The 25,416-nt window shown below is 41.4% G+C and overlaps 1 protein-coding gene across 1 annotated transcript; it reads right to left on the bottom strand.

The window, feature by feature from the left end:
- Nucleotides 1-6,726: 6,726 nt before the first annotated feature.
- LOC146184113 (uncharacterized) lies at nt 6,727-20,574 on the bottom strand. Its single transcript, XM_084608789.1, has 4 exons — nt 20,474-20,574; nt 18,176-18,409; nt 10,470-10,703; nt 6,727-6,859 (listed from the first exon to the last, which is right to left on the bottom strand). Exons 2-4 carry the CDS (start codon nt 18,405-18,407, stop codon nt 6,801-6,803), a joined length of 525 nt encoding a protein of 174 aa, XP_084464915.1. The 5' UTR covers nt 18,408-18,409; nt 20,474-20,574; the 3' UTR covers nt 6,727-6,800.
- Nucleotides 20,575-25,416: the final 4,842 nt, after the last annotated feature.

Here is a 25,416-nt window from a genome sequence, read left to right as displayed (position 1 = left end):
TATACCTTGTACCCTTGTACATGGCAATCTTTTGCTCAGGCCTCAAGCTTGCATACCGTTATTTACTCGCATAATGAATGCACCTCCCACTCTGCCGCTAAGAACATGAAAAAAAAAAGCTAGTCGTTAGCATGCCCCTCTGTTTCGCACCGTCCCAATCCACACAAAAAGATCACGGTGTGTCTCTTGGTATTGGCTCTAGTAGGTAATGGGGAGGGAGGATAAAGGAGGGTGAATTGAGTAGCTCATCCAGTTGTGCAGGCTTGGTTTTAACTATGTTCACATTATCACGCAGCGATGGCTGGGCGCCGTGTGCTGAAGCAAAACCATTGGAACATGAGATAGCCACAAACGCCTTTTGAAGCGAACGATGACAAAAGCTGACATCAGCATGGCTAAACATTACTTCTTTGATGATTGGTGGGTGGAAGGATGAACAACTCTCAGATCTTCCTTGAAAAAAAAGTGGGTTCATTACGTGAATAAATATGGTATTTCTGGTTAGTGCCTTGTCATCGACTTCTCTCGATGGCAAGCACTCGACTTCTTGTTTTTCGATGTCCTGCAGCAAGCTTTTTTTGAAACTCTTAGAAGCAAGTAGCAGTTCCATCACTCAGTCCTGCATACGCGACAAAGCCACAAAGTGCGTCCAAAGCTTCGATTGCACCATTAGTAGACAACGATTGAAGATTACTGCTGCAGTCTCCCTCATCTCAGTGTCATCACTCCCATTGCTCTCCTCTTCAGCTGTAACATTGGTTATGATATCTTGAACACTGCGTAATTTGTATGCCGATGCAAATTCTTCTGGAGACACATCTACATTGAGATCACCCAATTCTGGGATGTCAATCTCGGAGCCATCTACTTCGTTCTTTACGGCATTACCAGATGCACAAAAAAAGGCACACTTGAAGCAGTTGACAATTGTTTTCGGTTTGATGCGATCTCATGAAATAGCCAGAATGTGGATGGCATCCAGAAGGCTCACCTTCAAGCTTACTACTTTCTAATTGATTTTTACCAAGAAATGTTGCTCTAACAAGCTACTTAAGTGAAACTTAACATTTTTTTATTATGCCTGTATCAAGGGGTTGTGGTGGAGTTGGGCAGCAAGAAGCTAACTTTCACATTCTACAACCACGAAGTATCAACAGGGGGCGTGCACAATTATCAAGAAGGAAAATAATTTTACGGTTCTCGGCATGCACATGGGCATCCAAATAAGTGAAGAACTGTGTGGAAAATGCTTTAGTCATCCATGTCTTCGTATTTGCCTTGCAAATGACAGGAAGGCATGGGTTATGGGAGAAGCAGTGAAGCTTCCACAACTTTGCAGTGACTAAAAGGCTTAAGCTTCTCAGTCCCATCTGCATTGCAGCTCAACGATACAGCCACTCTTTGAGCTTTTTGTTTCCTTGATATGTCTCACCTTTCATGCTTAGACTTTTCTAGGGTTGAAGGTTGATGAAAAAAGCCAGCTTTATCTGCATTGAAGATGTTCTTTGGTTGGTATTGTGAAATTACCGCTTGCTAAGCCAAAATCCAACTGGAGATCTCATCTTCGTTGGCAGACATGGCTTCGCCAGATGCCTTGGCTTCCGTATGCCGCTGGAGCCACCCACCTAATGCCTTGAAATCATCGATGCCCAAAGAGAGTGCAATCTCATCCATTTTCTCGCGAACAACAGTGCTGTCCGTTCATGCCTGCTGACCTTACTTTCTTGAACCATGCCAGGAGGATCTCTCTATTTTGCCAGGCTGCGTGCCCCTTTTTTGTTTCATTCCAGCGGCAAAAACTTGGATGTTCTTCCGAATTTCCTCTTGTTAACCGACAATCATGTTCAGTATGGAGGCAGGCAAACAAAGTTCGTATGCCAGGTCGACCCGTTTCTTCTGCAAATTTTCATTTACTTTTGAAAGCATGTCGAGTTTTTTTTTAGCAACAGCGCTTTCCGCTTCCTAGTAAAATGCGTCACCAAAGCAAAAGAACCGCCAGTATGAACAGATGCTAGCTGAATGCACCAAACAACCAACACAAATGCCACCGACAACGATGGTAATGATGGCCTGCGTACCTCATCGTCAACATGTACCAGTCTCTGCTCTTTGGTCACATAATTCTAACATGGTTACTCGGTCTTGGGATAGATGACATAAAATACAGCAATCCATCATCGCATCATTATTATCGTGTCGCCTACAAATGTTGCTCCTAGAGGCTGCCACACTGCTGCAGGAACTCTAGCAGGCACTAAACCTGAGATTTTGCTTTCAGCTGGAGTTACTGTTGAATACCGCTAGAAATCTCACTGCCGCTTGGCGCAAAAATCGATACCACGAGATGTTTTTCTAATGTTTCCACAATAGTATTACCTAAACCCCCGAGGAAATATAATCATATTATTTGTACGAAAATGCATTACCTCTATACAGCTTTGGCTGGGAAAGAAAAAAATTGTTATGAAGAAAAATGTATTAAGCAGGATCGTGTCAATGAGATATCACTCTACTAGTATATCACCTGTGCCAGGTCATGTTTTCCTGGCACAAGTGGAGGGTATAAAATGCCATGCTTTTTGTTTGTGTGTGTTTGCATGGTGCCACTGTGACACCTGAGCCTCGGCACAAATAACTAATTGAACTTGGAGAGCAGCTACATTGTTTTCCTGTTCTCTGAGTAAAAGTCTATTATATAAGATTTGATGGCTCTTGTGCTAATGTTTGCATGACAGAATGAGATGCACTTCTTACCAAGAGCGTTCGATTCAAAGTTGAAACATTCTCATAGTTCAAGTTAGTGGAATCAATACCAAAAAGGAATCTGTGACTGCCATTTTAAAATGAATGCCGTTCCAGTTTTACCTGAAGGAGCTGGATGCAAAAAAACTGATGTGACCACAGTTCTTAAGAACAGCCAATGCCAACACATTTAAAATTCATTTTTAGATTGTTTATAGCTTTTAAAACCTCCTGTTTTACTTGAACTAACCTTTTTAAACATGAAAATCTATTAACAGAGTCCAACTTTCATTTCAGTGTCACTTTAAAGTGGTCCAATTTGTGTGCCATGATCTGAGAAGCCTTGTGCACCTCTGATGAAATAGCCGCTGCTTCTGTTTGTTTCTTTGAAATTCCTGCAGGTAGTGGGAGCTTGGGGATGTCAGGCAAATATATGTCACTGGAGGGTGTTGCTTTGACACTGTGTGGTCTCCCTTGCAGGGCTATACAAACGTGGTTGGTGCACCTTAGCCAAGATGCAGTCAACATAGAGGTGCACTTGATGAGGATGACACTTCAGCAGTGGGGCTGCATAGCAGCCCACAATATTTTACAACTCAGACCTTTAAAAAGTTCCTAGCAAACCTGCACTTTCATTAGAAAAGAGGCAAATTGCAACTTCTCGAACGCGATTTGAACTGATTGGGCACCACTTAGATTTTGGTTAATGCAAGCTTTTTTGTTGACAGCAGTTGGTGTTTTTAGACACAGGAAAGCACCATCTGGAAGCGACCCAGTGTCACTGAGATTCCTGTGCCCATTGCTGTTTTTTTCTTCTTTTTTTAGTTACAAATTTTTTTCTTGAATGGCCAAAACACACTTGGAACTGATTGGGAATCATTTGGAAGAGGCTGAATTCTATGATTTTAGTTGCATTTTTGTCTGTGAACTGGTCATTTTTTTTTTTTGATGGGGCAGTTGCGATCACTGTATGGAGCGACTTGAAGCAGGCAAAACAGACTGAATTTCTGGCTTTTTTTCTCATTTCAAGATAAAGAGAGTGAAAATTTGTATTTTACAGTATTAGGAACTTGACAAAGACACCCAGGTTTGTGGAAGCATTGAAATTAGTCCCTTCTTGTATGGCTGCTTGTTTGAGACTTTCGCTCCGCCTAACTTCTGAGCCATTACTCAAAAAAAGGGCCGCTGTCTGCAATTACAAATGCCACACAGGGTGTGCCAATGTCATTGCTGCACTGCATCATGTGTTAAAATGCTTTGCACCTTTGACTGTCACATCAATGAACTTAGCTAATTACTCACTTCACTTTGTTCCTTTCTTGAAAGGTGTGATAAGGTACTTGCTGAAGTTTTTTCTTTTTGAACATCTTGTGGTTTCGTGTTTGGACGGGAACCTGTGGGCTAGCCTCTACATTCTCGGAATTGTTATTAGGGCGTCGGAGGGAACTATAGTTTTTATTGCAAACTCTGTCCTATTTTATTTTACCTTAATGTGGACTATGCCTTAGATATTATAAGTTTGTTGGCAGTATACAGGCTGTAGCAGGGAGAATCGAAGATTTCATGTTTTTTGCTGCGATTTGTTAGTTTTTAGCATGGAACATAGTGGCACATTTATATAAGTGTAGGAATGAAATTAGATTTTTTGCTAATATTGTTTGACTGCAGCTCTAAAATATGCTTTACACCTCTTGTGCATTGCAATCTATCTTGATACCTAAAATATCTCCCACTGTGATAGCATTGTGTGCAGGCCTTTCAGACTCCTTCTTGTCATACTGTTGCTGCTCTCACATTCCCCCCGGAACACGCATTATTATCGCAAAGAAGCTTAGTAAGGCCACGGGAACACAGCTTTGACTCCAGATGTTTATCAAGTGATCGCAGCTGTGTATAACTTCGTCTTCCATATTTCATATTGTGTTAGTTGTTTTTGTAGCCTTATCTTTATTGTTCTTTGTCAGCTTTAAACTGAGAATTTTAAGGGAGCGACAAAAATTTTATGTCAATCACTTTCATTTCATTTATAAAACAACATTTTCAAGGACACTTGTGCTTTGTATAATTAATTTCGCTTTGGTCTCCAATGACATGCTGCATTTCCCATATTGCAATGAGCTGTACAAGTACCACATTACTGTAATTGCTAGACTGTGCAGTGGTCTCTCATGTTAGGCTGTTCTTCGAGTGTGCAGTACTGTTTCAGAAGCAGTTTCTCTTCAGGAAGCCGGGTACCCTGCACATCTATTTGCTGTAGCAGAAAGCATGCTCATAAAATTAAAGAACCAACCTAGTGCTAATGACTGTCAAAGATATTTGTAATACCGTAACTGCAGACCATCTGAAAAAGATTGGGAACAGAGCGGAGATTGAAGTGGTTTTTCAACACCCAGCAAAATTGCAGCAGTTTTGCAAGAAGGTTGATTCAGAAACCAGTAGAGAGCCCGACTATGTGACGAAACATCGCCTGCATCTTGTACGCTGTTGAAAAGATGTGTACTCCATTCCCTTGTCATGTGGCAATATTTACATTGGCCAAACAAGCAGGTGTCTTGACACGAGGCTGCAGGAACACAGAAGAAACTTGAAAGATGTAAACTCGAGGGAGTTAAGCAAACACTGCAGCCAGTGTAAGGATTGTATACCTGACTGAAAGAACTGTTCTGCACAAGTGTCCTGATACCACCACAGGTTTGCTAGCAGAGGGTCAGGCCATATCGACGTTCTCTAATAAATGTGTAAGCATGCCATCTACACTTAAGCAAGAAAGAACTGCCGTTTCTGTGCACCCGGGAGCACGATAATGACTGGAGGCGATAGGAACAATGCTATAAATCATACGACGGCTTCACTTCGTTTCCTTCTTCCTTTCTTTTTTCCTTTCTGTTGTCATACAACTGCTGTTTATATAAGCCAGTTGAAGACAATAAACGATGTTGGTGCCAGTGTTCTTGCCTATGTCTCTTGTTCTTACCCATGTTGCTACTGCGCTGTATCTCAGTATGCTAAACCAACTAGCCAGCCACTATGTATTTGTTATTTTGCAGAACATATGCAATTTTGATATAACTAAAGGAAAATAGTTACATTAAAATTGCACATGTCCTGCAAAATAAATAAAGGATCCTTGCAGAAATTAAGTACAGTGTCAGTAACTTCTGGCATAATAAAATAGTCAATATGCAAGGAAGAAATAAATAGGCAAGACCTTCAGCATCGCACAAACTGTTTTAATGCAGATTGCCATCTGACCTTTTCACAGCAAGATTCAAAGGCCATGCTGATAGAAATTAGCTTCTGATACTTTGAGCTTTTCCTGTTGTATATTTTCAGCATCAAGTGAAACTGATCTGTAAAACTGCCATTGAATAAATGAAAACCTGCAGAAAGTTGAAGTTAAATATGCACAAATGCAGCAGCTAGCCTTGTCATGTTAAACTTTAAACACTGAATCTGGCATCCCTCGCACCATTACTGTGAAACACAAAACCAAACCAGGAAATTTGGGATAAAGCTTACATATGCCCTCCAAAACATAATTTTCAGCTTCATGTGGTCGCGGCTTACAGGGTGGCTGTTATAACCAAGGCAGATGTGCGCTAGAATACTGAAGCATAAGACAGCTCTGAACCAAAAGCTGTCATACTAATTCACTCCACTGCTATTGTAAAATCACCAGGGCATCTGCAAGCATTGCAAAGTGGCTAGAACTGCCTGTAAGAACAAGGCGCTTACTAATGCAGTCAAAAAGATTAATTTTCAGCTGGAGGAGTGGTATTCTGGATTCATGGCCGTAATATCTGGTACCGATAATATGGCTTCACAATAACATTTGATAAACCTGTTGCGAATCTCCTCCAACAGCCTAAATTGGTACAATGCATTTTTAGCATGCCTTATCGTAGGGCTTTTGTGAGGCTCTTGAGACATCAGCAATTCACTTTATTCTTGGTTTCCCACAGTCTTGCGTCTACAAGGATATTAGCACGAGACAATACAACAAGCTTTTCAATACGTAATTTATTTGTACAATATGTAAATCTAAAAAAAGATATAAATTATCCATAATTCGTCGCCATGTATTCTCCCCAGGACACCGCACGAATCCTCCGCCAACCTGCAGGCAAAGCATATGCTCTATTCATAAACCATGAATAGGTGACCATATTTTCTCCTGCAATAAACCCACTTTTTATGAAAAGTTAACCTCAGTTAATGGGGATTATTCATTGTGCTGAAAATAGATATTTTTTTTAGACTTGAAATTCCTTAGCACACATCCAGTCATCAACAGAAGCATATTGTCATATCAACAAAGTGGTGGATTTTTAGCATTCCCAATTTCAAAAGGTGCTTGCTGTTAAGAAATGATCCAATGATTTTGTGAGAACAGATGGCCCCAGCCAACTGCAATGAGATGAATCAAATATGCTAATGACCTGGCTTTTAAACGTGCTCTGGTAACCAGTCAGTTTGCTGGAAGGGATCACCCACAGGACCACTGGATGCAAAGGTACACAGCATAATGTTATTGCAAGTAGCATTTTGGAATGTATCAAGGCCTCTGTTGTGAACTGTGACCAGGCACTGCAAAACTAATGTATGCACTAAGATAAGGTAAATTCTCAGCAATAGAAATTCATTGTGAGCCCCCAACTACAGTGCGCATGATACATTCAAACAAAATTAAACCAGAATTGTATAAAATGCATACCCTACTAAAAAAAACATATTAAACAGATGTCCCAGTTTAGGCACTAAAGGTCAGAAAGAATAACAGTGCTGCAGTAAACAAATCTGTATGACACTGAGGCCACTAGTGAAGCAGCAATGGCAATGGCTTGTCATTGGACATGTCTTGGAATCCTCTCAGTGGCCATCATACTTTGCAAACACTGCACATTTGATAGGAAATAGCTTGGCTACCATGCAGAATGCAGCTATACAGGAAAATTATCAGTCACTTGCCAACTCTGGCCACCTTGCATGATCCTATACACAGAATAGATCGCATACCCATGCTGTATATACGCTACCAGGGCCTATACACCTGCCTAGAATAGCTTTTATTAGTAGCACGTTTTGCGCAGTTTCATTTTGTCACCACCTCGGTCAGTGTACGCGTATCGCCTGCTGCAGCTGCTTGTATATGTATAAGGTAAGGCTAAAGTTTACACTTGGGACAGTTTTGGAAGTCGACCCTTGCATATTTCACACATTCACACACATTGGCATTTGAAATTGATGCTAATGCTCTAAAGAAAAAAGTGGTTTTTGGAAGGAACATATACACTATTGCACTGCAAAGAGTTCAGTCTTTTGAACCTCTAGCTTCGTCGCACTCAAATTTGGCTCACAGACGGCGTATTTGGTGTACAACGCACTATCTGCAATTTTCAATTCAGGTTCGGTCAATATCCTAAGCTGTTCGATTACAATTAGCACTTTGCATGTCACTTGCATTGTCCGCTATCAAACTTGTTTTGCGTCACTATTGCAGCCTGCATGCAAGAATTTCTAGTCAGTTCTGATCGAATTAATAGAGTAAATCATGTGAATGTGAGTTTGAAAATTATAGAAGGTCGTCACTGTGTGCCGAATTTCAGCACGATAAACGAGCGGTTCAATCGAGATATATAGGCACTTTGCCTCGCATTTGGCGTTGAAACTGTTGACCGGTAGGGGCTAGCAGGTCTTGGGTAATGCGTGCAGAAAAAAGCCTTAAAATATAATTAAGGTGCACCTAATCGTATAGGTGGTAATTGTACTGCACTCATATGGCGCCCAACTAGTACACTGCTGGCTGTATTCTTAGCCACAGTTTGTGTTCTTAGCTCTTCCTTTAGTCTGTTTTTTTTTTCAGTGTGCTCTAAAAGATGCAATGTCAATTCTAATGGTTTCAGGGTTCAAAGTGCTTCATTTTGTTTTTGTGGTCTATTTTGCAAGTACGATGTGCAGGCTTTTTGACATGAGGCATGCGTCGCAGATTCCACCAAAATGTAGTTAATGTTTGCAGGCGATCAGGACGGTGGCCGCACTGGTAGGTGTCATGCCATTGCAGCATCAACAAGTGCATGAGCTATGCAACTAGCACTGATGTGAGTAGCTTAACTGAAATAAAAAAAATGTCCAAAGTCGGTGTCCTGAGTGTGGTGTATTTTGCAGTACTCATCTGTCATATATCAAACAATATTCCTGTTGGATTTATATGTATGTGTAAAAACAATGTATAAAGACATTACTAATTTATTGCAGATATTCAAGCTTATAAATTGTAAAATTATGCATGGCAACTAATTATGCCTCTCATTCGTGTTGATTTGCAGCAAGTCAGCTTGTTTCACATATATGAAAAAAATGCATGAATTATTTGAAAGCCTGTTCCAAAGAGTACTTATCACTTCTTTGCAGGAAGCTTGCAGCATCGCTATCAACTGCTTACTGCTGCATTTTCACATAAGCTTGTCAAGTGGCCATATTAAGTGTTTTCCATTCATTTAATCATTTATTCATCCTTCATCTCATAACCTACTGATGCCCTGAGGCAATAAATATCGACTTAAAAAAAAAAAAAAAAAAAAAAAAAGTGTTTTTTCAAACCTTCTAGAAGGCCTTGATTCATTTTACATGCCCAGCCAGAATTGGTGACCCCAAAACTGTACAGGTATAAAATCTTGAATAAGGTTACAGAAGGGTGGAAACAACTGGTCGTTGTGAAAACAGGTGCTAGGAAAAGGCTAAAATACACATTGACCAGCATAATTGACATACAATTAAAGAAACTGCTTGCATTCAACATGGTGTCTGCATGTAGGTGTTATCATGGTCCCTGACCCTTCCAATGATTGCACATGCTTGGCCTTTCTAGCATGGCCACTGGTAGGCTTGTCACACCATCCAAGCACAAATTTAGATTGATATCCAGCATGATGCCATTATGGAAGCACTGGCCATTGATTTACCATGCTTGGTTCAATAAAATACTGCAGCTTGGGAATATAAGTAAAAGCTTAAAAATAGAATGTGCAGTAGTTTTTGGGGAACACAACTTATGGGGGTTGTGGGGCTACTAGTTTGAACTGTTGGATGAATTTTAATAAAAATTTGAGGGATGGCTTATCTTCCTCTTATTTGAATGTATAAGTTTCTTTACCTTAGCACAAATAGAAAAGCGCAGCTGTCAGAATGAGTAATTAAGTGTGTCCACTTGGGAAATCTATTATTTAAAAAAATCAAAGATGTACTAATTGTTTGTGCTGAAATAACTTCTAGATAGTCCATTGGGCAGGGTAAGGGCAATTGCAGGTACTTTATGGTACTTTCTTAAAAACCTGACAGCCTTCATTTTTCTGTTTTCACTGTATTCATATATTTAATATTTTCTTCATGGAATAATTAGGAATCGATAATGCAGGGTGGGGTTTGGCTTATTTAACAAAACTTTAGCTCAGAGACTACCTTGAAAGCAGGCTTTGGTGAAAAAGTTTAAAAATGGTACCTTTCCTAACAACTAATTTTGCAAGAGTGGAAACTGAGAAAGTAGTGTTCAGTGACAAAATATGCTATTCAGGTTTAAGGCCTAAATTAATATACCAAAGTGACCTAGTGCATATGTTGGGTGGTTCTTTTCAGCACGACACTGCACTGTGATTGTTTGAATTGCCTTTTTTTCACCTTTACAGCTCTCCTGTGACCTTATGCAAGGGCAGAGCAAACAAAAATCTTACATTTACTATGTGGCAACGAGCTCGGGCTCTCGCTCTGCCTGGCCTTCAAAGAAGAAGTGGAGCTGGGTGATGTAGTCTCGAAGGTGCCCCACATGAAGGCACTAGCAGGTGCACTGAACGCAACAGAATTGGAGTCACCTGCCGACAGCTTTACAGTTGGCTCTAGCAGCGACACCAGTTCCAGTGTAGTCCTGGTTCTGTCAAGACTCGAAATTTGATGCCAGTTGACCATGCCTGTACAGGAGCAATAAGAAGACGGTGTAAAATGCAGGCTGCAATGGTAGATACAAAAAGGCAGTCAATGAATAGTCTGCAGCTATTATTGCCGAAATAAGTAATTTGCAAATTGCTTTTGCATAAAGAATGAGTGGTAGGGATTCAAGAGCAAGACTGTGTCAAAGCCAGTTATAGCCATAGGTGTGGTTGCAGAAGAGGTAGTTGGTTTAATAAAACCTGTAGCTGCATAAGAGGAAGGACAAGTTAACATAGTGAGGGTCCCTAATGCTGAGGAAGCAGCCTGCACTGTAATAACCTGTGACAGTACATTGCTTAATATAGTCAAGTGCGCTACATGCAGTCCACTATCAACAGCCTTCTCAAACACAGCAACTGACTTTGTTAAGCTTGCCTCAGCATGTGTGGTGGCCATGTGGACAATACTTGCACATGAGCTCTCTCCTGTCAGGTAGGCCATAAGCATGAGCAGCTACCTTGCTGAAAATGTCAGACACTCGGCTCATTGGCACCCTTTAGATAGGTAATTTCATCAGGTGAGTGATCATGGGGGCAAAGATAGCAGCTATAGGCGACTACAAAGTGAAAACATCTGATCAACTATCGTCACAAATGCTGCAGTGTGTGGTTGGCTATATTTACCACTGAAAACAAATTCCCAGCAATTACTACACTGCAATGCTTGGGGTTAGAGTGGATCTTGCAGACTTGATCTGCATGGCCAAGCAAAAAGGTCTTGCATAAGTTGAAACATTAAATTCAATTTGGTGTATGAGATCCCCACGCTGTGTGGAATGCTTGTAAACTGAAAGGATGCCACCTTAAACATAGAACACCCAGAATCTCTGCTGCCTTAGCGGCAGAATCTGCACCGCCAATTATTGTTTTTATGTAGGCAAGTTGCTCATAATCGTTTTGAACCAGCACAGAGGGGATCGAATGAGCAAAGCAGCAAATCTGCATAGTGCATCAAAGTCTGCTGGTTTGCACATGATTCTCCTCCTGCAGAATGGCCGCACTTTGGAATGTTCAAGATAACGGTTGGTGATAGCGCTCAGCTGCTCATAGAACATGCGAGGTTTTTATTAACACCATTGCCTACAGGGTCCAGCGCCACAGGGATAACCTTGACATTATTTTGCCAAAAACTATATTGTTTTCAGTAAATCATACTGCCGAACCATGTTAAGTACGTACCGGGCTTGTGCGCGGGGAAGATACCAATCTCTGTAAGCCTAAAGTGATCTAGACCGCTTTGCACAATTACATGTGTGCCGTAGATTAATTCTCTCAGCTAAATCGCTGCATGTGCCAATTTCAACTTTAGCACAGAAACAACATTTAGTCATCAATATAGTATTTATACTAAATATGTTCGGGTTATTTGATTCGACCAGAAGTCGCGGATATGTTGCTCTCATATAGGGCGCCTGAGAAACGAGCCGCTGCCCTATGACACCTGTGCCGCTTGCTTGTGCCATTTGCAACAAGCATCTGCCAAAGAACTGTGACAGAGTGACAAACAGCACGAGACTGCACAACTAGGGCCATCGATTGCTGGGACAGCAGCTCGTCTCGCTTTCCCGCCGCTTCTAGGAACATCGAACTTCTGATCAAATCAAGCAACCTAAATTTAGTATGTAAAATATTTTGCCGACCAAATGCCATTTCTATGCGAAAATTGAGTACCAAGAATTCAGCAGTGTAGCGGAGAAAAGCATTGTAAGGCGCACATGTACTTGCGCAATACGCTGTATTCATACAAAACAGATAACCTGGCCAAACATGAAGACATTTACAGGGTCTTGAATATTAGGGAGCTGGGATTTAAAAAATTCCTACGCAAAATAGATTTTGTATAGGAATTTTTTAAATCTCAGCCCCGAAATATTCAAGACCCTGTAGAATTAAGGTGCTTTAGCAGTGCCTTGAAAATACGGTTTAGCACCGAGGCGCGAGCACTGCAGGACGTCGACAAACGGATTATGAACGGCAGTTCAATGGAATGCTATCTTACATCTTAGGCTTAGTGCATTGTACAAACTTTCGTTATTTGATGCTGGACTTTTAAGAATTTCTCTTCGGAAACTGCTCGCCAAGTGGAGCACCCGCATCATTCGCAAGATTGGCCAGGTTATTTTGAGATACAAATAGAATTAATACTTGCCTGCACTATTTCCGAAACGAATAGAAGAGGGAACACCACTGTGTACATCTTACATTCAAAAGAATTTCGGGACTACGAAATTCGCAGAAGGGATTAGGTGAGACATTCCATCTACCTCAGGCCACAAACGTAACGCGCAAGCAATTTATAATTTGCGCCAATGAAACTGAAACAAGAACTGTCTGCCAGTTGCTTTCATGCTAAAACCCATTGGACGACGCGTAAGCAATTTGAAATTCGTGCCAGTGAAACCGGAACAAGAAGCATTCGAAAGCCATCCGCTGCTAGGCGAGCAAGAGTCGATTGGGCTAAAGCCTTAAATTGGACCGCTGGGGTCTATGGGAGTGCCCTCTCTTGTTCTTTGATAGCAGAGGGTCAGGCCATATCAAGGTTCTCTAATAAATGTGTAAGCATGCCATCTACACTTAAGCAAGAAAGAACTGCCGTTTCTGTGCACCCGGGAGCACGATAATGACTGGAGGCGATAGGAGCAATGCTATAAATCATACGACGGCTTCACTTCGTTTCCTTCTTTTCTTTTTTCCTTTTTGTTGTCATACAACTGCTCTTTATATAAGCCAGTTGAAGAAAATAAACGATGTTGGTGCCAGTGTTCTTGCCTATGTCTCTTGTTCTTATCCTTGTTGCTACTGCATTGTAGCTCAGTATGCTAAACCAACTAGCCAGCCACTATGTATTTGTTATTTTGCAGAACATATGCAATTTTGATATAACTAAAGAAAAATAGTTACATTAAAATTGCACATGTCCTGCAAAATAAATAAAGAATCCTTGCAGTCAAAAACTTAAGTACAGTGTCAGTAACTTCTGGCATAATAAAATAGTCAATATGCAAGGAAGAAATAAATAGGCAAGACCTTCAGCATCGTACAAACTGTTTTAATGCAGATTGCCATCTGACCTTTTTACAGCAAGATTCAAAGGCCATGCTGATAGAAATTAGCTTCTGATACTTTGAGCTTTTCCTGTTGTATATTTTCAGCATCAAGTGAAACTGATCTGTAAAACTGCCATTGAATAAATAAAAACCTGCAGAAAGTTGAAGTTAAATATGCACAAATGCAGCAGCTAGCCTTGTCATGTTAAACTTTAAACACTGAATCAGGCATCCCTCGTACCATTACTGTGAAACACAAAACCAAACCAGGAAATTTGGGATAAAGCTTACATATGCCCTCCAAAACATAATTTTCAGCTTCATGTGGTCATGGCTTACAGGGTGGCTGTTATAACCAAGGCAGATGTGTGCTAGAATACTGAAGCATAAGACAGCTCTGAACCAAAAGCTGTCATACTAATTCACTCCACTGCTATTGTAAAATCACCAGGGCATCTGCAAGCATTGCAAAGTGGCTAGAACTGCCTGTAAGAACAAGACACTTACTAATGCAGTCAAAAAGATTAATTTTCAGCTGGAGGAGTAGTATTGTGGATTCATGGCCGTAATATCTGGTACCGATAATATGGCTTCACAATAACATTTGATAAACCTGTTGTGAATCTCCTCCAACAGCCTAAATTGGTACAATGCATTTTTAGCATGCCTTATCGTAGGGCTTCTGTGAGGCTCTTGAGACACAGCAATTCACTTTATTCTTGGTTTCCCACAGTCTTGAGTCTACAAGGATATTAGCACGAGACAATACAACAAGCTTTTCAATACATAACTTATTTGTACAATATGTAAATCTAAAAAAAAGATATAAATTATCCATAATTCGTCGCCATGTATTCTCCCCAGGACACCGCATGAATCCTCCGCCAATCTGCAGGCAAAGCTTATGCTCTATTCAGAAACCATGAATAGGTGGCCATATTTTCTCCTGCAATAAACCCACTTTTTATGAAAAGTTAACCTCAGTTAATGGGGATTATTCATTGTGCAGAAAATAGATATTTTTTTTAGACTTGAAATTCCTTAGCACACATCCAGTCGTCAGCAGAAGCACATTGTCATAGCAACAAAGTGGTGGATTTTTGGCATTCCAAATTTCAAAAATTGCTTGCTGTTATGACATGATCCAATGATTTTGTGAGAACAGATGGCCCCAGCCAACTGCAATGAAATGAAGCAAATATGCTAATGACCTGGCTTTTAAACATGCTTTGTTAACCAGTCAGTTTGCTGGAAGGGATCACCCACAGGACCACTGGATGCAAAGGTACACAGCATAATGTTATTGCAAGTAGCATTTTGGAATGTATCAAGGCCTCTGTTGTGAACTGTGACCAGGCACTGCAAAACTAATGTATGCACTAAGATAAGGTAAATTCTCGGCAATAAAAGTTCATTATGAGCCCCCAACTACAGTGCGCATGATACTTTCAAACAAAATTAAACCAGAAATGTATAGAATGCATACCCTACTAAAAAAAACATATTAAACAGATGTCCCAGTTTAGTCACTAAAGGTCAGAAAGAATAACAGTGCTGCAGTAAACAAATCTGTATAACACTGAGGCCACCAGTGAAGCAGCAATGGCAATGGCTTGTCATTGGACATGTCTTGGAATCCTCTCAGTGGCCATCATACTTTGCAAACACTGCACATTTGATAGGAAATAGCTTGGATACCATGTAGAATGCAGCTATACAGGAAAATTATCGATCTCTTGCCAACTGTGGCCACCTTGCATTATCCTATAATGCACAGAATGGATCGCATACCCATGCTGTATATACGCTACCAGGGCCTATACACCTGCCTAGAATTGCTTTTATTAGTGGCACGTTTTGCGCAGTTTCATTTTGTCACCACCTCGGTCAGTGTACGCGTATCGCCTGCTGCAGCTGCTTGTATATGTATAAGGTAAGGCTAAAGTTTACACTTTGGGACAGTTTCGGAAGTTGGCCCTTGCTTATTTCACACATTCACACACATTGGCATTTGAAATTGATGCTAATGCTCTAAAGAAAAAAGTGGTTTTTAGAAGGAACATATACACTATTTCACTGCAAAAAGTTCACTCTTTTGAACCTCTAGCTTCTTCGCACTCAAATTTGGCTCACAGACGGCGTATTTGGTGTACAACGCACTATCTGCAATTTTCAATTCAGGTTCGGTCAATATCCTAAGCTGTTCGATCACAATTAGGACTTTGCATGTCACTTGCATTGTCCGCTATCAAACTTGTTTTGCGTCACTATTGCAGCCTGCATGCAAGAATTTCTAGTCAGTTCTGATCGAATTAATAGAGTAAATCATGTGAATGTGAGTTTGAAAATTATAGAAGGTCGTCACTGTGTGCCGAATTTCAGCACGATAAACGAGCGGTTCAATCGAGGTATATAGGCACTTTGCCTCGCATTTGGCGTTGAAACTGTTGACCGGTAGGGGCTAGCAGGTCTTGGGTAATGCGTGCAGAAAAAAGCCTTAGAATACAATTAAGGTGCACCTAATCGTATAGGTGGTAATTGTACTGCACTCATATGGCGCCCAACTAGTACACTGCTGGCTGTATTCTTAGCCACAGTTTGTGTTCTTAGCTCTTCCTTTAGTCTGTTTTTTTTTTTCAGTGTGTTCTAAAAGATGCAATGTCATTTCTAATGGTTTCAGGGTTTAAAGTGCTTCATTTTGTTTTTGTGGTCTATTTTGCAAGTACGATGTGCAGGCTTTTTGACACGAGGCATGCGTCGCAGATTCCACCAAATGTAGTTAATGTTTGCACGCGATCAGGACGGTGGCTGCACTGGTAGGTGTCATGCCATTGCAGCATCAACAAGTGCATGAGCTATGCAACTAGCACTGATGTGAGTCGCTTAACTGAAATAAATGTCCAAAGTCGGTGTCCTGAGTGTGGTGTATTTTGCAGTACTCATCTGTCGTATATCAAACAATATTCCTGTTGGATTTACAGATATATGTATGTGTAAAAACAATGTATAAAGACATTACTAATTTATTGCAGATATTCAAGCTTATAAATTGTAAAATTATGCATGGCAACTAATTATGCCTCTCATTCATGTTGATTTCCAGCAAGTCAGCTTGTTTCACATATATGAAAAAAATGCATGAATTATTTGAAACCCTGTTCCAAAGAGTACTTATCACTTCTTTGCAGGAAGCTTGCAGCATCGCTATCAACTGCTTACTGCTGCATTTTCACATAAGCTTGTCAAGTGGCCATATTAAGTGTTTTTTCAAACCTTCTAGAAGGCCTTGATTCATTTTACATGCCCAGCCAGAATTGGTGACCCCAAAACTGTTCAGGTATAAAATCTTGAATAAGGTTACAGAAGGGTGGAAACAACTGGTCGTTGTGAAAACAGGTGCTAGGAAAAGGCTAAAATACACATTGACCAACATAATTGACATACAATTAAAGAAACTGCTTGCATTCAACATGGTGTCTGCATGTAGGTGTTATCATGGTCCCTGACCTTTCCAATGATTGCACATGCTTGGCCTTTCTAGCATGGCCACTGGTAGGCTTGTCACACCATCCAAGCACAAATTTAGATTGATGTCCAGCATAGTGCCAATTATGGAAGCACTGGCCATTGATGATTCACCATGCTTGGTTCAATAAAATACTGCTGCTTGGGAACATAAGTAAAAGCTTAAAAATAGTATGTGCAGTAGTTTTGGGGGAACACAACTTATGGGGGATGAGGGGCTACAAGTTTGAATGGTTGGATGAATTTTAATAAAAATTTGAGGGATGGCTTATCTTCCTCCTTTTTGAATATATATGTTTCATTACCTTAGCACAAATAGAAAAACACAGCTGTCAGAATGAGTAATTAAGTGTGTCCACTTGGGAAATCTATTATTTAAAAAAATCATAAAGATGTACTAATTGTTTGTGCTGAAATAACTTCTAGATAGTCCATTGGGCAGGGTAAGTGCAATTCCAGGTACTTTATAGTACTTTCTTAAAAATCTGAAATACCGTCATTTTTCTGTTTTCACTGTATTCATATATTTAATATTTTCTGTATGGAATAATTAGGAATCGAAAATGCGGGGTGGGGTTTGGCTTATTTAACTAAACTTTAGCTCAGAAACTACCTTGAAAGCAGGCTTTGGTGAAAAAGTTTAAAAATGGTACCTTTCCTAACAACTAATTTTGTAAGAGTGGAAACTAAGAAAGTAGTGTTCAGTGACAAAATATGCTATTCAGGTTTAAGGCCTAAATTAATATACCAAAGTGACCTAGTGCATATGTTGGGTGGTTCTTTTCAGCACGACACTGCACTGTGATTGTTTGAATTGCCTTTTTTTCACCTTTACAGCTCTCCTGTGACCTTATGCAAGGGCAGAGCAAACAAAAATCTTACATTTACTATGTGGCAACGAGCTTTGGCTCTCGCTCTGCCTGGCCTTCAAAGAAGAAGTCGAGCTGGGTGATGTAGTCTCGAAGGTGCCCCACATGAAGGCACTAGCAGGTGCACAGAATGCAACAGAATTGGAGTAACCTGCCGACAGCTTTGCAGTTGGCTCTAGCAGCAACACCAGTTCCAGTGTAGTCCTGGTTCTGTCAAGACTCAAAATTTGATGCCAGTTGACCATGCCTGTACAGGAGCAATAAGAAGACAGTGTAAAATGCAGGCTGCAATGGTAGATACACTAAAGGCAGTAATGAATAGTCTGCAGCTATTATTGCCGAAATAAGTAATTTGCAAATTGTTTTTGCATAAAGAATGAGTGGTAGGGATTCAAGAGCAAGACTGGGTCAAAGCCAGTTATAGCCATAGGTGTGGTTGCAGAAGAGGTAGTTGGTTTAATAAAACCTGTAGCTGCATAAGAGGAAGGACAAGTTAACATAGTGAGGGTCCCTAATGCTGAGGAAGCAGCCTGCACTGTAATAACCTGTGACAGTGCATTGCTTAATATAGTCAAGTGCGCTACATGCAGTCCACTATCAACAGCCTTCTCAAACACAGCAACTGACTTTGTTAAGCTTGCCTCAGCATGTGTGGTGGCCATGTGGACAATACTTGCACATGAGCTCTCTCCTGTCAGGTAGGCCATAAGCATGAGCAGCTACCTTGCTGAAAATGTCAGACACTCGGCTCATTGGCACCCTTTAGATAGGTAATTTCATCAGGTGAGTGATCATGGGGGCAAAGATAGCAGCTATAGGCGACTACAAAGTGAAAACATCTGATCAACTATCGTCACAAATGCTGCAGTGTGTGGTTGGCTATATTTACCACTGAAAACAAATTCCCAGCAATTACTACACTGCAATGCTTGGGGTTAGAGTGGATCTTCCAGACTTGATCTGCATGGCCAAGCAAAAAGGTCTTGCATAAGTTGAAACATTAAATTCAATTTGGTGTATGAGATCCCCACGCTGTGTGGAATGCTTGTAAACTGAAAGGATGCCACCTTAAACATAGAACACCCAGAATCTCTGCTGCCTTAGCGGCAGAATCTGCACCGCCAATTATTGTTTTTATGTAGGCAAGTTGCTCATAATCGTTTTGAACCAGCACAGAGGGGATCGAATGAGCAAAGCAGCAAATCTGCATAGTGCATCAAAGTCTGCTGGTTTGCACATGATTCTCCTCCTGCAGAATGGCCGCACTTTGGAATGTTCAAGATATTGGTTGGTGATAGCGTTCAGCTGCTCATAGAACATGCGAGGTTTTTATTAACACCATTGCCTACAGGGTCCAGCGCCACAGGGATAACGGATAACCTTGACATTATTTTGCTAAAAACTATAATGTTTTCAGTAAACCATACTGCCGAACCATGTTAAGTACGTACCGGACTTGTGCGCGGGGAAGATACCAATCTCTGTAAGCCTAAAGTGATCTAGACCGCTTTGCACAATTACATGTGTGCCGTAGATTAATTCTCTCAGCTAAGTCGCTGCATGTGCCAATTTCAACTTTAGCACAGAAACTACATTTAGTCATCAATATAGTATTTATACTAAATCTGTTCGGGTTATTTGATTCGACCAGAAGTCGCGGATATGTTGCTATCATATAGGGCGCCTGAGAAACGAGCCGCTGCCCTATGACACCTGTGCCGCTTGCTTGCGCCATTTGCAAAAAGCATCTGCCAAACAACTGTGACAGAGTGACAAATAGCACGAGACTGCACTAGGGCCATCGATTGCTGGGACAGCAGTTCGTCTCGCTTTCCCGCCGCTTCTAGGAACATCCAACTTCTGATCAAATCAAGCAACCTAAATTTAGTATGTAAAATATTCTGCCGACCAAATGCCATTTCTGTGCGAAAATTGAGTACCAAGAATTCAGCAGTGTAGCGGAGAAAAGCATTGTAAGGCGCACATGTAATTGCGCAATGCGCTGTATTCATACAAAACAGATAACCTGGCCAAACATGGACATTCTAGAATTAAGATTCTTTAACAGTGCCTTGAAAATGCGGTTTAGCAGCGAGGCGCGAGCGCTGCATTACGTCGACAAACGGATTATGAACGGCAGTTCGATGGAATGCCATCTTACATCTTAGGCTTAGTGCATTGTACGAACTTTCGTTATTTGATGCTGGGCTTTTAAGAATTTCTTTTCGGAAACTGCTCGCCAAGTGGAGCGCCCGCATCGTTCGCAAGATTGGCCGGGTTATTTGGAGGTACAAATGAATTTAACACTTGCCTGCACAATTTCCCAAACGAATAGAAGAGGGAACACCACTGTTGCAGTGAACTACCACTGTTACAGGCGAGAACGACTGGGAGACGCCTAACGGAGGTGCGGAGGGTCTACCATAGAGAAAGAAAGAACAAAAGAGGGCACTCCCTTAGACCCCAGCGGTCCAATCTAAGGCTTTAGCCCAATCGACTCTTGCTCGCCTAGCGGCGGATGACTTTCGAATGCTTCTTGTTCCGGTTTCACTGGCACGAATTTCAAATTGCTTACGCGTCGTCCAATGGATTTTAGCGTGAAAGCAACTGGCAGTTAGTTCTTGTTTCGGTTTCATTGCCGCAAATTATAATTTGCTTGCGCGTTACGTTTGTGGCCTGAGGTGAATGGAATGTCTCATCTAATCCCTTCTGCGAATTTCGTCGTCCCGAAATTCGTTTGAATGTAAGATGTACACAAACATTGGGGATGTACAGAAACTGTTTGGAGCAAGTAGTCATTCAGCATGCAATATTTATTAAAGAGACAGAGTGTCGAGGAACATTTTTATTTCAGGGCAAAGTAAAAAAATGAGCACAAAATCTTGGCACAAACTAAGACAAGCATGACGGAGAAAGACTCAATAGCAAGGCAACTGTGTTCCTTAACATAATAACATTTGAATAGATATAATAGCAGAGAACACATTTACAAAAAAGGTCAACACAGCGCTAGTGCTTGCAGAAAAAAAATTAAGACAAGATGGACATACTCAAAGGTACAGGTAATGCTTTGCAGCTGGTACAGAGATTGAAAAATAAAAGGTACTTTAATGTCGGTAGCCCTTTTCCCTCTTTTATGCACCACTTTGTCACAAGTTTGAGTATTGTGTGACCTGTCATTCATCGTCAGCAGTTCGCATATATCATGAACAGAAAGGAACTGTAGTTCTCACTGTCGTGCTTTCTATGGTATGCGGAAAAAACTAATTCTCGACTTCTTGTGCATTCTGTCATTGTCCTGGTACTACGACACAGAGCAGTGGCTGCTGTAGGATGGCCGCCGGGCGGCATAGCACAGTGGTCTGAAAAATGTCAGTACACGCACGTGTTATTCTGAATTACCAAACCAAATTCACAAGTAATATTATGTTAAACATTGTTTTGAACGCAGTAGAAAAGCGCTCCGCCATACAGAAACGCTAGCATAATGACACACATAAGAGAACTTCACTAATTTGACTCTAAATAGGAGGTTACGACAAGCGCAGAGAAAGTATACCCGAAATATACCAATATGAGCCCTTTCGAGATTTCAAATAGCGCCAACTCAACACCTGCGCAAAACAATCTACCTGTAATTGTCAGAGTAACAAACAGGCTCAGGGTTTCATAAATGTGCAGGACTTTGTCCTTAAGCTGCACCGCGAAATAAGTGCGCCCTGGTCCCTCATTGCTCTCATCCCATACTCTTACTTTTGTAATCAAACCTGCATGAGCGCCGGGCTTTAAATGCCGTACTGTGCCTTATGGAAACAACCCACTGCGATGTAATAACACAACGCTAGCCTCTGCTGTCTATTTATGTCGGTGTTTTCAAGCAGAAAAAACATCTCACCTTTTGTCCAGCAAGCGAAAAGTCGTTTAGTGCACCACCACAATACCGGGCTGACGAAGCAGACGACTTGCGGTCTTGCATGTTTCTTCAATAAATTACATATTCATATGCATGTTAAAATAGTGGCCTTAAACATCAGTTAATTATTTAACAACAAGGAAGTTGTACGCTTGGATTTAAAAACTTTTTTTCCCGTTTTCGCCCTCTGGCGTTGGGTGAGAATACTAGGTGCCTGTGCCGTTGTGACGTACTTCCTGAGGCTAGTTTCAGCCGAGTGTCCTCGTCCTCTCTTTATATTTTCTTTCTCTATGGCGGGCAATGAAGTTGCTAAGGATGGTTGTAACGTCACACTCGCCGGCTCACAGTCGGGAGCGCACTGCCTCTGACCCGGCGGTCGCTCTGAAAACGTCAAAAATACAGCTATCCGCTCAAAACTAACACGAATTATGTGTCTGTACTAGTGTAATTGTGCCTTAAGAATGCAATTGTGGTGCTTTCTGAATATTCTTGGACATTTGTTAAATATACCTTTAAGAGTCTCCCAGATCGACTGAAGGCTTCAGCGCGCAGTGTTGCCAGATAAAGCAGTGCCGAGGCCAGAGTATAGAAAAATTGCAGCCCAAAAATAGCCAACCATACGACCAGGTCAAGATTGTTAGTATACAAAATGTAGCCAACATGAGTCACCGGAAGCTGACAGGAAGTTTTTATTTGCAATTAAAAATTCGAACAGAAAACAGTAAACGTGTGACGAAAAATAGAGGCGGTTGACCAGACCAAGTGACGCAGCAGAAAACGAAACATCACTTTTCTAGACATAGTAGGACTCAAGGAAGTACTCTCACACACCAATTTGTACCAGAACTTTTGGATCATACTAGTTGCGAAACTCCGCTTCAAAATGTGACCGGACTTTGTACGCATTTTTTGGGTTTCTGAATTGTCGCGTCGTCTGGAAGCGCTTAATACAAGCTTTTTGCTATTGCCGCCATTGCCTTTTGGAAATCAAAGTTTTTCTCTCCTCTTTTCCATCTTAACTAACTATATGGCGATTATTCTAATAATGTTTGCTGCTGAAAGTGCGCAACTAATTTTATTTTCCATAATGATTGCGCATTTATCAACAGACAGTTTGAAATTTAGACGCAGTTTCTTTTAATGGCCGTGGGTGCCGCCACCATTCGTAAACACTCAAATTTTGACCAATCAAACCTCTGTTTTGTTACACATGGGCCGTATGGGAAGTTTCTTAACTAGTAGAATTGAGGAGCTCTGGTTTGTACAGTGTTCTGCAACTTTATCGAACCCCTGTTTGAAAAATTCTCTCGCCTCAACCGGAAGCTCATTTGCGCTAAAACTGCGCACAAAGCTGGCGAGTTGTTATGAGGTAAGTTTGACCATGGTGCTTACTTGGTTTGGCCGCGCATGGTGAGAAACCAGAACCGTCTGCGACGAGATAGAGGAGCAAAAACGCCAGCGCAGAGTTTCTAGCAAAAGGCAGCTGTGGCGTCATCTCGCGTCGCTGGAGGAAAGCACTGCAGTTCAAAAGCGCCGAGGTAACATGGCACGTTCCTGTAATGGCGCTAGATGGCGCCTCTGCTGCCCTTCGGCGGAAAATTTACATTTGTGTCTTTTGCTCCTCAGTCTCGTCGCAGACGGTCCTGGTTTCTCATCATACTTACCTCGTAAAGAATGGCAAGCTTTGTGCGCAGTTGCAGCGCAAATGAGCCTGCTGTTGAGGCGGGAGAATTTTTCGAACAGGGGGTTGATAACGTTGCAGAACACTCTACTCTTCATTCATTCCCGTCACTACTCGTACATGGAAGTACTGCTAAATTTATCGAAGAAACGCGGGCTTGTTTAAAAATTGTTGATGCATCCATACTCCTTTGAGCCACTTTGCACATGGAGTATCATTTCCAAAGTACGCACGCTGAGTTTTTTTTTCGGTGGTCTGTTTTAGTTATGGTGACCAGGCTGCAAACCCTCTCTACTGCGGCGTTTCAAATTGGAAAGCAGAGAAGTGCGAATACAATTCCCGACAAGTTAGGAAAAGTAGAGCTTTTGGATCATACCAGTTGCGAAACTACGCTTCAAAATTGACCGGCTTTTGTGCACATTTTTCGGGTGTCTATGAATTGTCGCCCAATCTGGAAGTAATCAACACAAACGTTTTGCTATTGTCGCCATTGCCTTTAGGATATCAAAATTTTCTTTTTTCTTTTCCATCTTTATTTACTATATGGCTGTTATCCTAATAATTTTTGCCTCTGCAAGTCTAACTGATTTTATTTTACATGATTGTTGTGCATTTATCAACAATCAGAAAATTTGGAATTTAGACGCAGATTCCTTTTTTGGCCGCGGGTGCCACCACTATTCGTAAACACCCGAATTTTGACTAATCAAAATCGCTGTTTTTTGATACATGGGCACTATGGGAAGTTTCGCAACTGGCAGTATTGAAGAGCTCTGAGGAAAAAGAGGGTCACCCTGTGCTTTTAGTGAGCTCCGTGACCTCCCGCCAGAGTTCACTCCCCCTGTCACTCACTGCAAGGGACGGGAGCATCGGCTGCAAAGTTTCGTGCTCGCTCTCAAGGGCTGATATGGTACACGATGCTGCAAAGTGGAAATTACTGTGTGAAAGGTGCGAAACGGTGTGTCGCGAATGGATCTGGGCCTCAACACCTTGAAATTCTGCAGGAGTTCTAGAATGGGTCAGGCAGAGACCTTTTGAGTAACAATTTGATACGCGCCACAAGGTACACATGACAGTCGTCCAGCATCTGGTCCTTCCCGCCACTTTAAAGCGAGCTCTTGTGATCGAAAGGAAAAAAAAACAATCCCTGTGGTTGAACGCCCGCGTATGAAGTCATTTCTTCTCTCACTCTGCAGTTTGACAAGCATGCTTTCTCAGGACTATTCTAAACAGAATCGACCTGACATGCATATCTAAATCTTCAAAACCTTGACCGTGATGTAGAGCTTTCCAAAGAAAGTCGCGACAAAAAATGCGAGTTAAAGATGAAAAAGCTGAAGTAACAACTAGCGAAACGTAGCGCACTTCATAAAACACGTTTCTTCTACCCTTATTTTTTTCAATGAGCATATAGCCCAAACATAGCCACAATGCCAAATCATCTACACCCAGCCAGAAAAAAAAAATATTATGTTGCCCAATTTGGCTATAAATAGTCCGATCTGGCAGCAATGCCAGCGCGCATCGTTTAATTCATAACTTTGCCCGCTAGGGAAGGAACACTATGGGCAGTCTGGCTTTACCATAATAAACTAGATTGTGGCTCTGCTGTGCAGGAGTTATCCCATCGACGAGAAAACTAACCCCCCAAGAGGAACAA

Source organism: Amblyomma maculatum, chromosome 7 (assembly GCF_055883805.1).
Source record: "Amblyomma maculatum isolate TAMU_Amacu chromosome 7, ASM5588380v1, whole genome shotgun sequence".
NCBI classification, from domain to species: domain Eukaryota; kingdom Metazoa; phylum Arthropoda; class Arachnida; order Ixodida; family Ixodidae; genus Amblyomma; species Amblyomma maculatum.
Note: the sequence above shows the minus strand (reverse complement) of the source record. Positions and strands in the feature narration are given on the sequence as shown.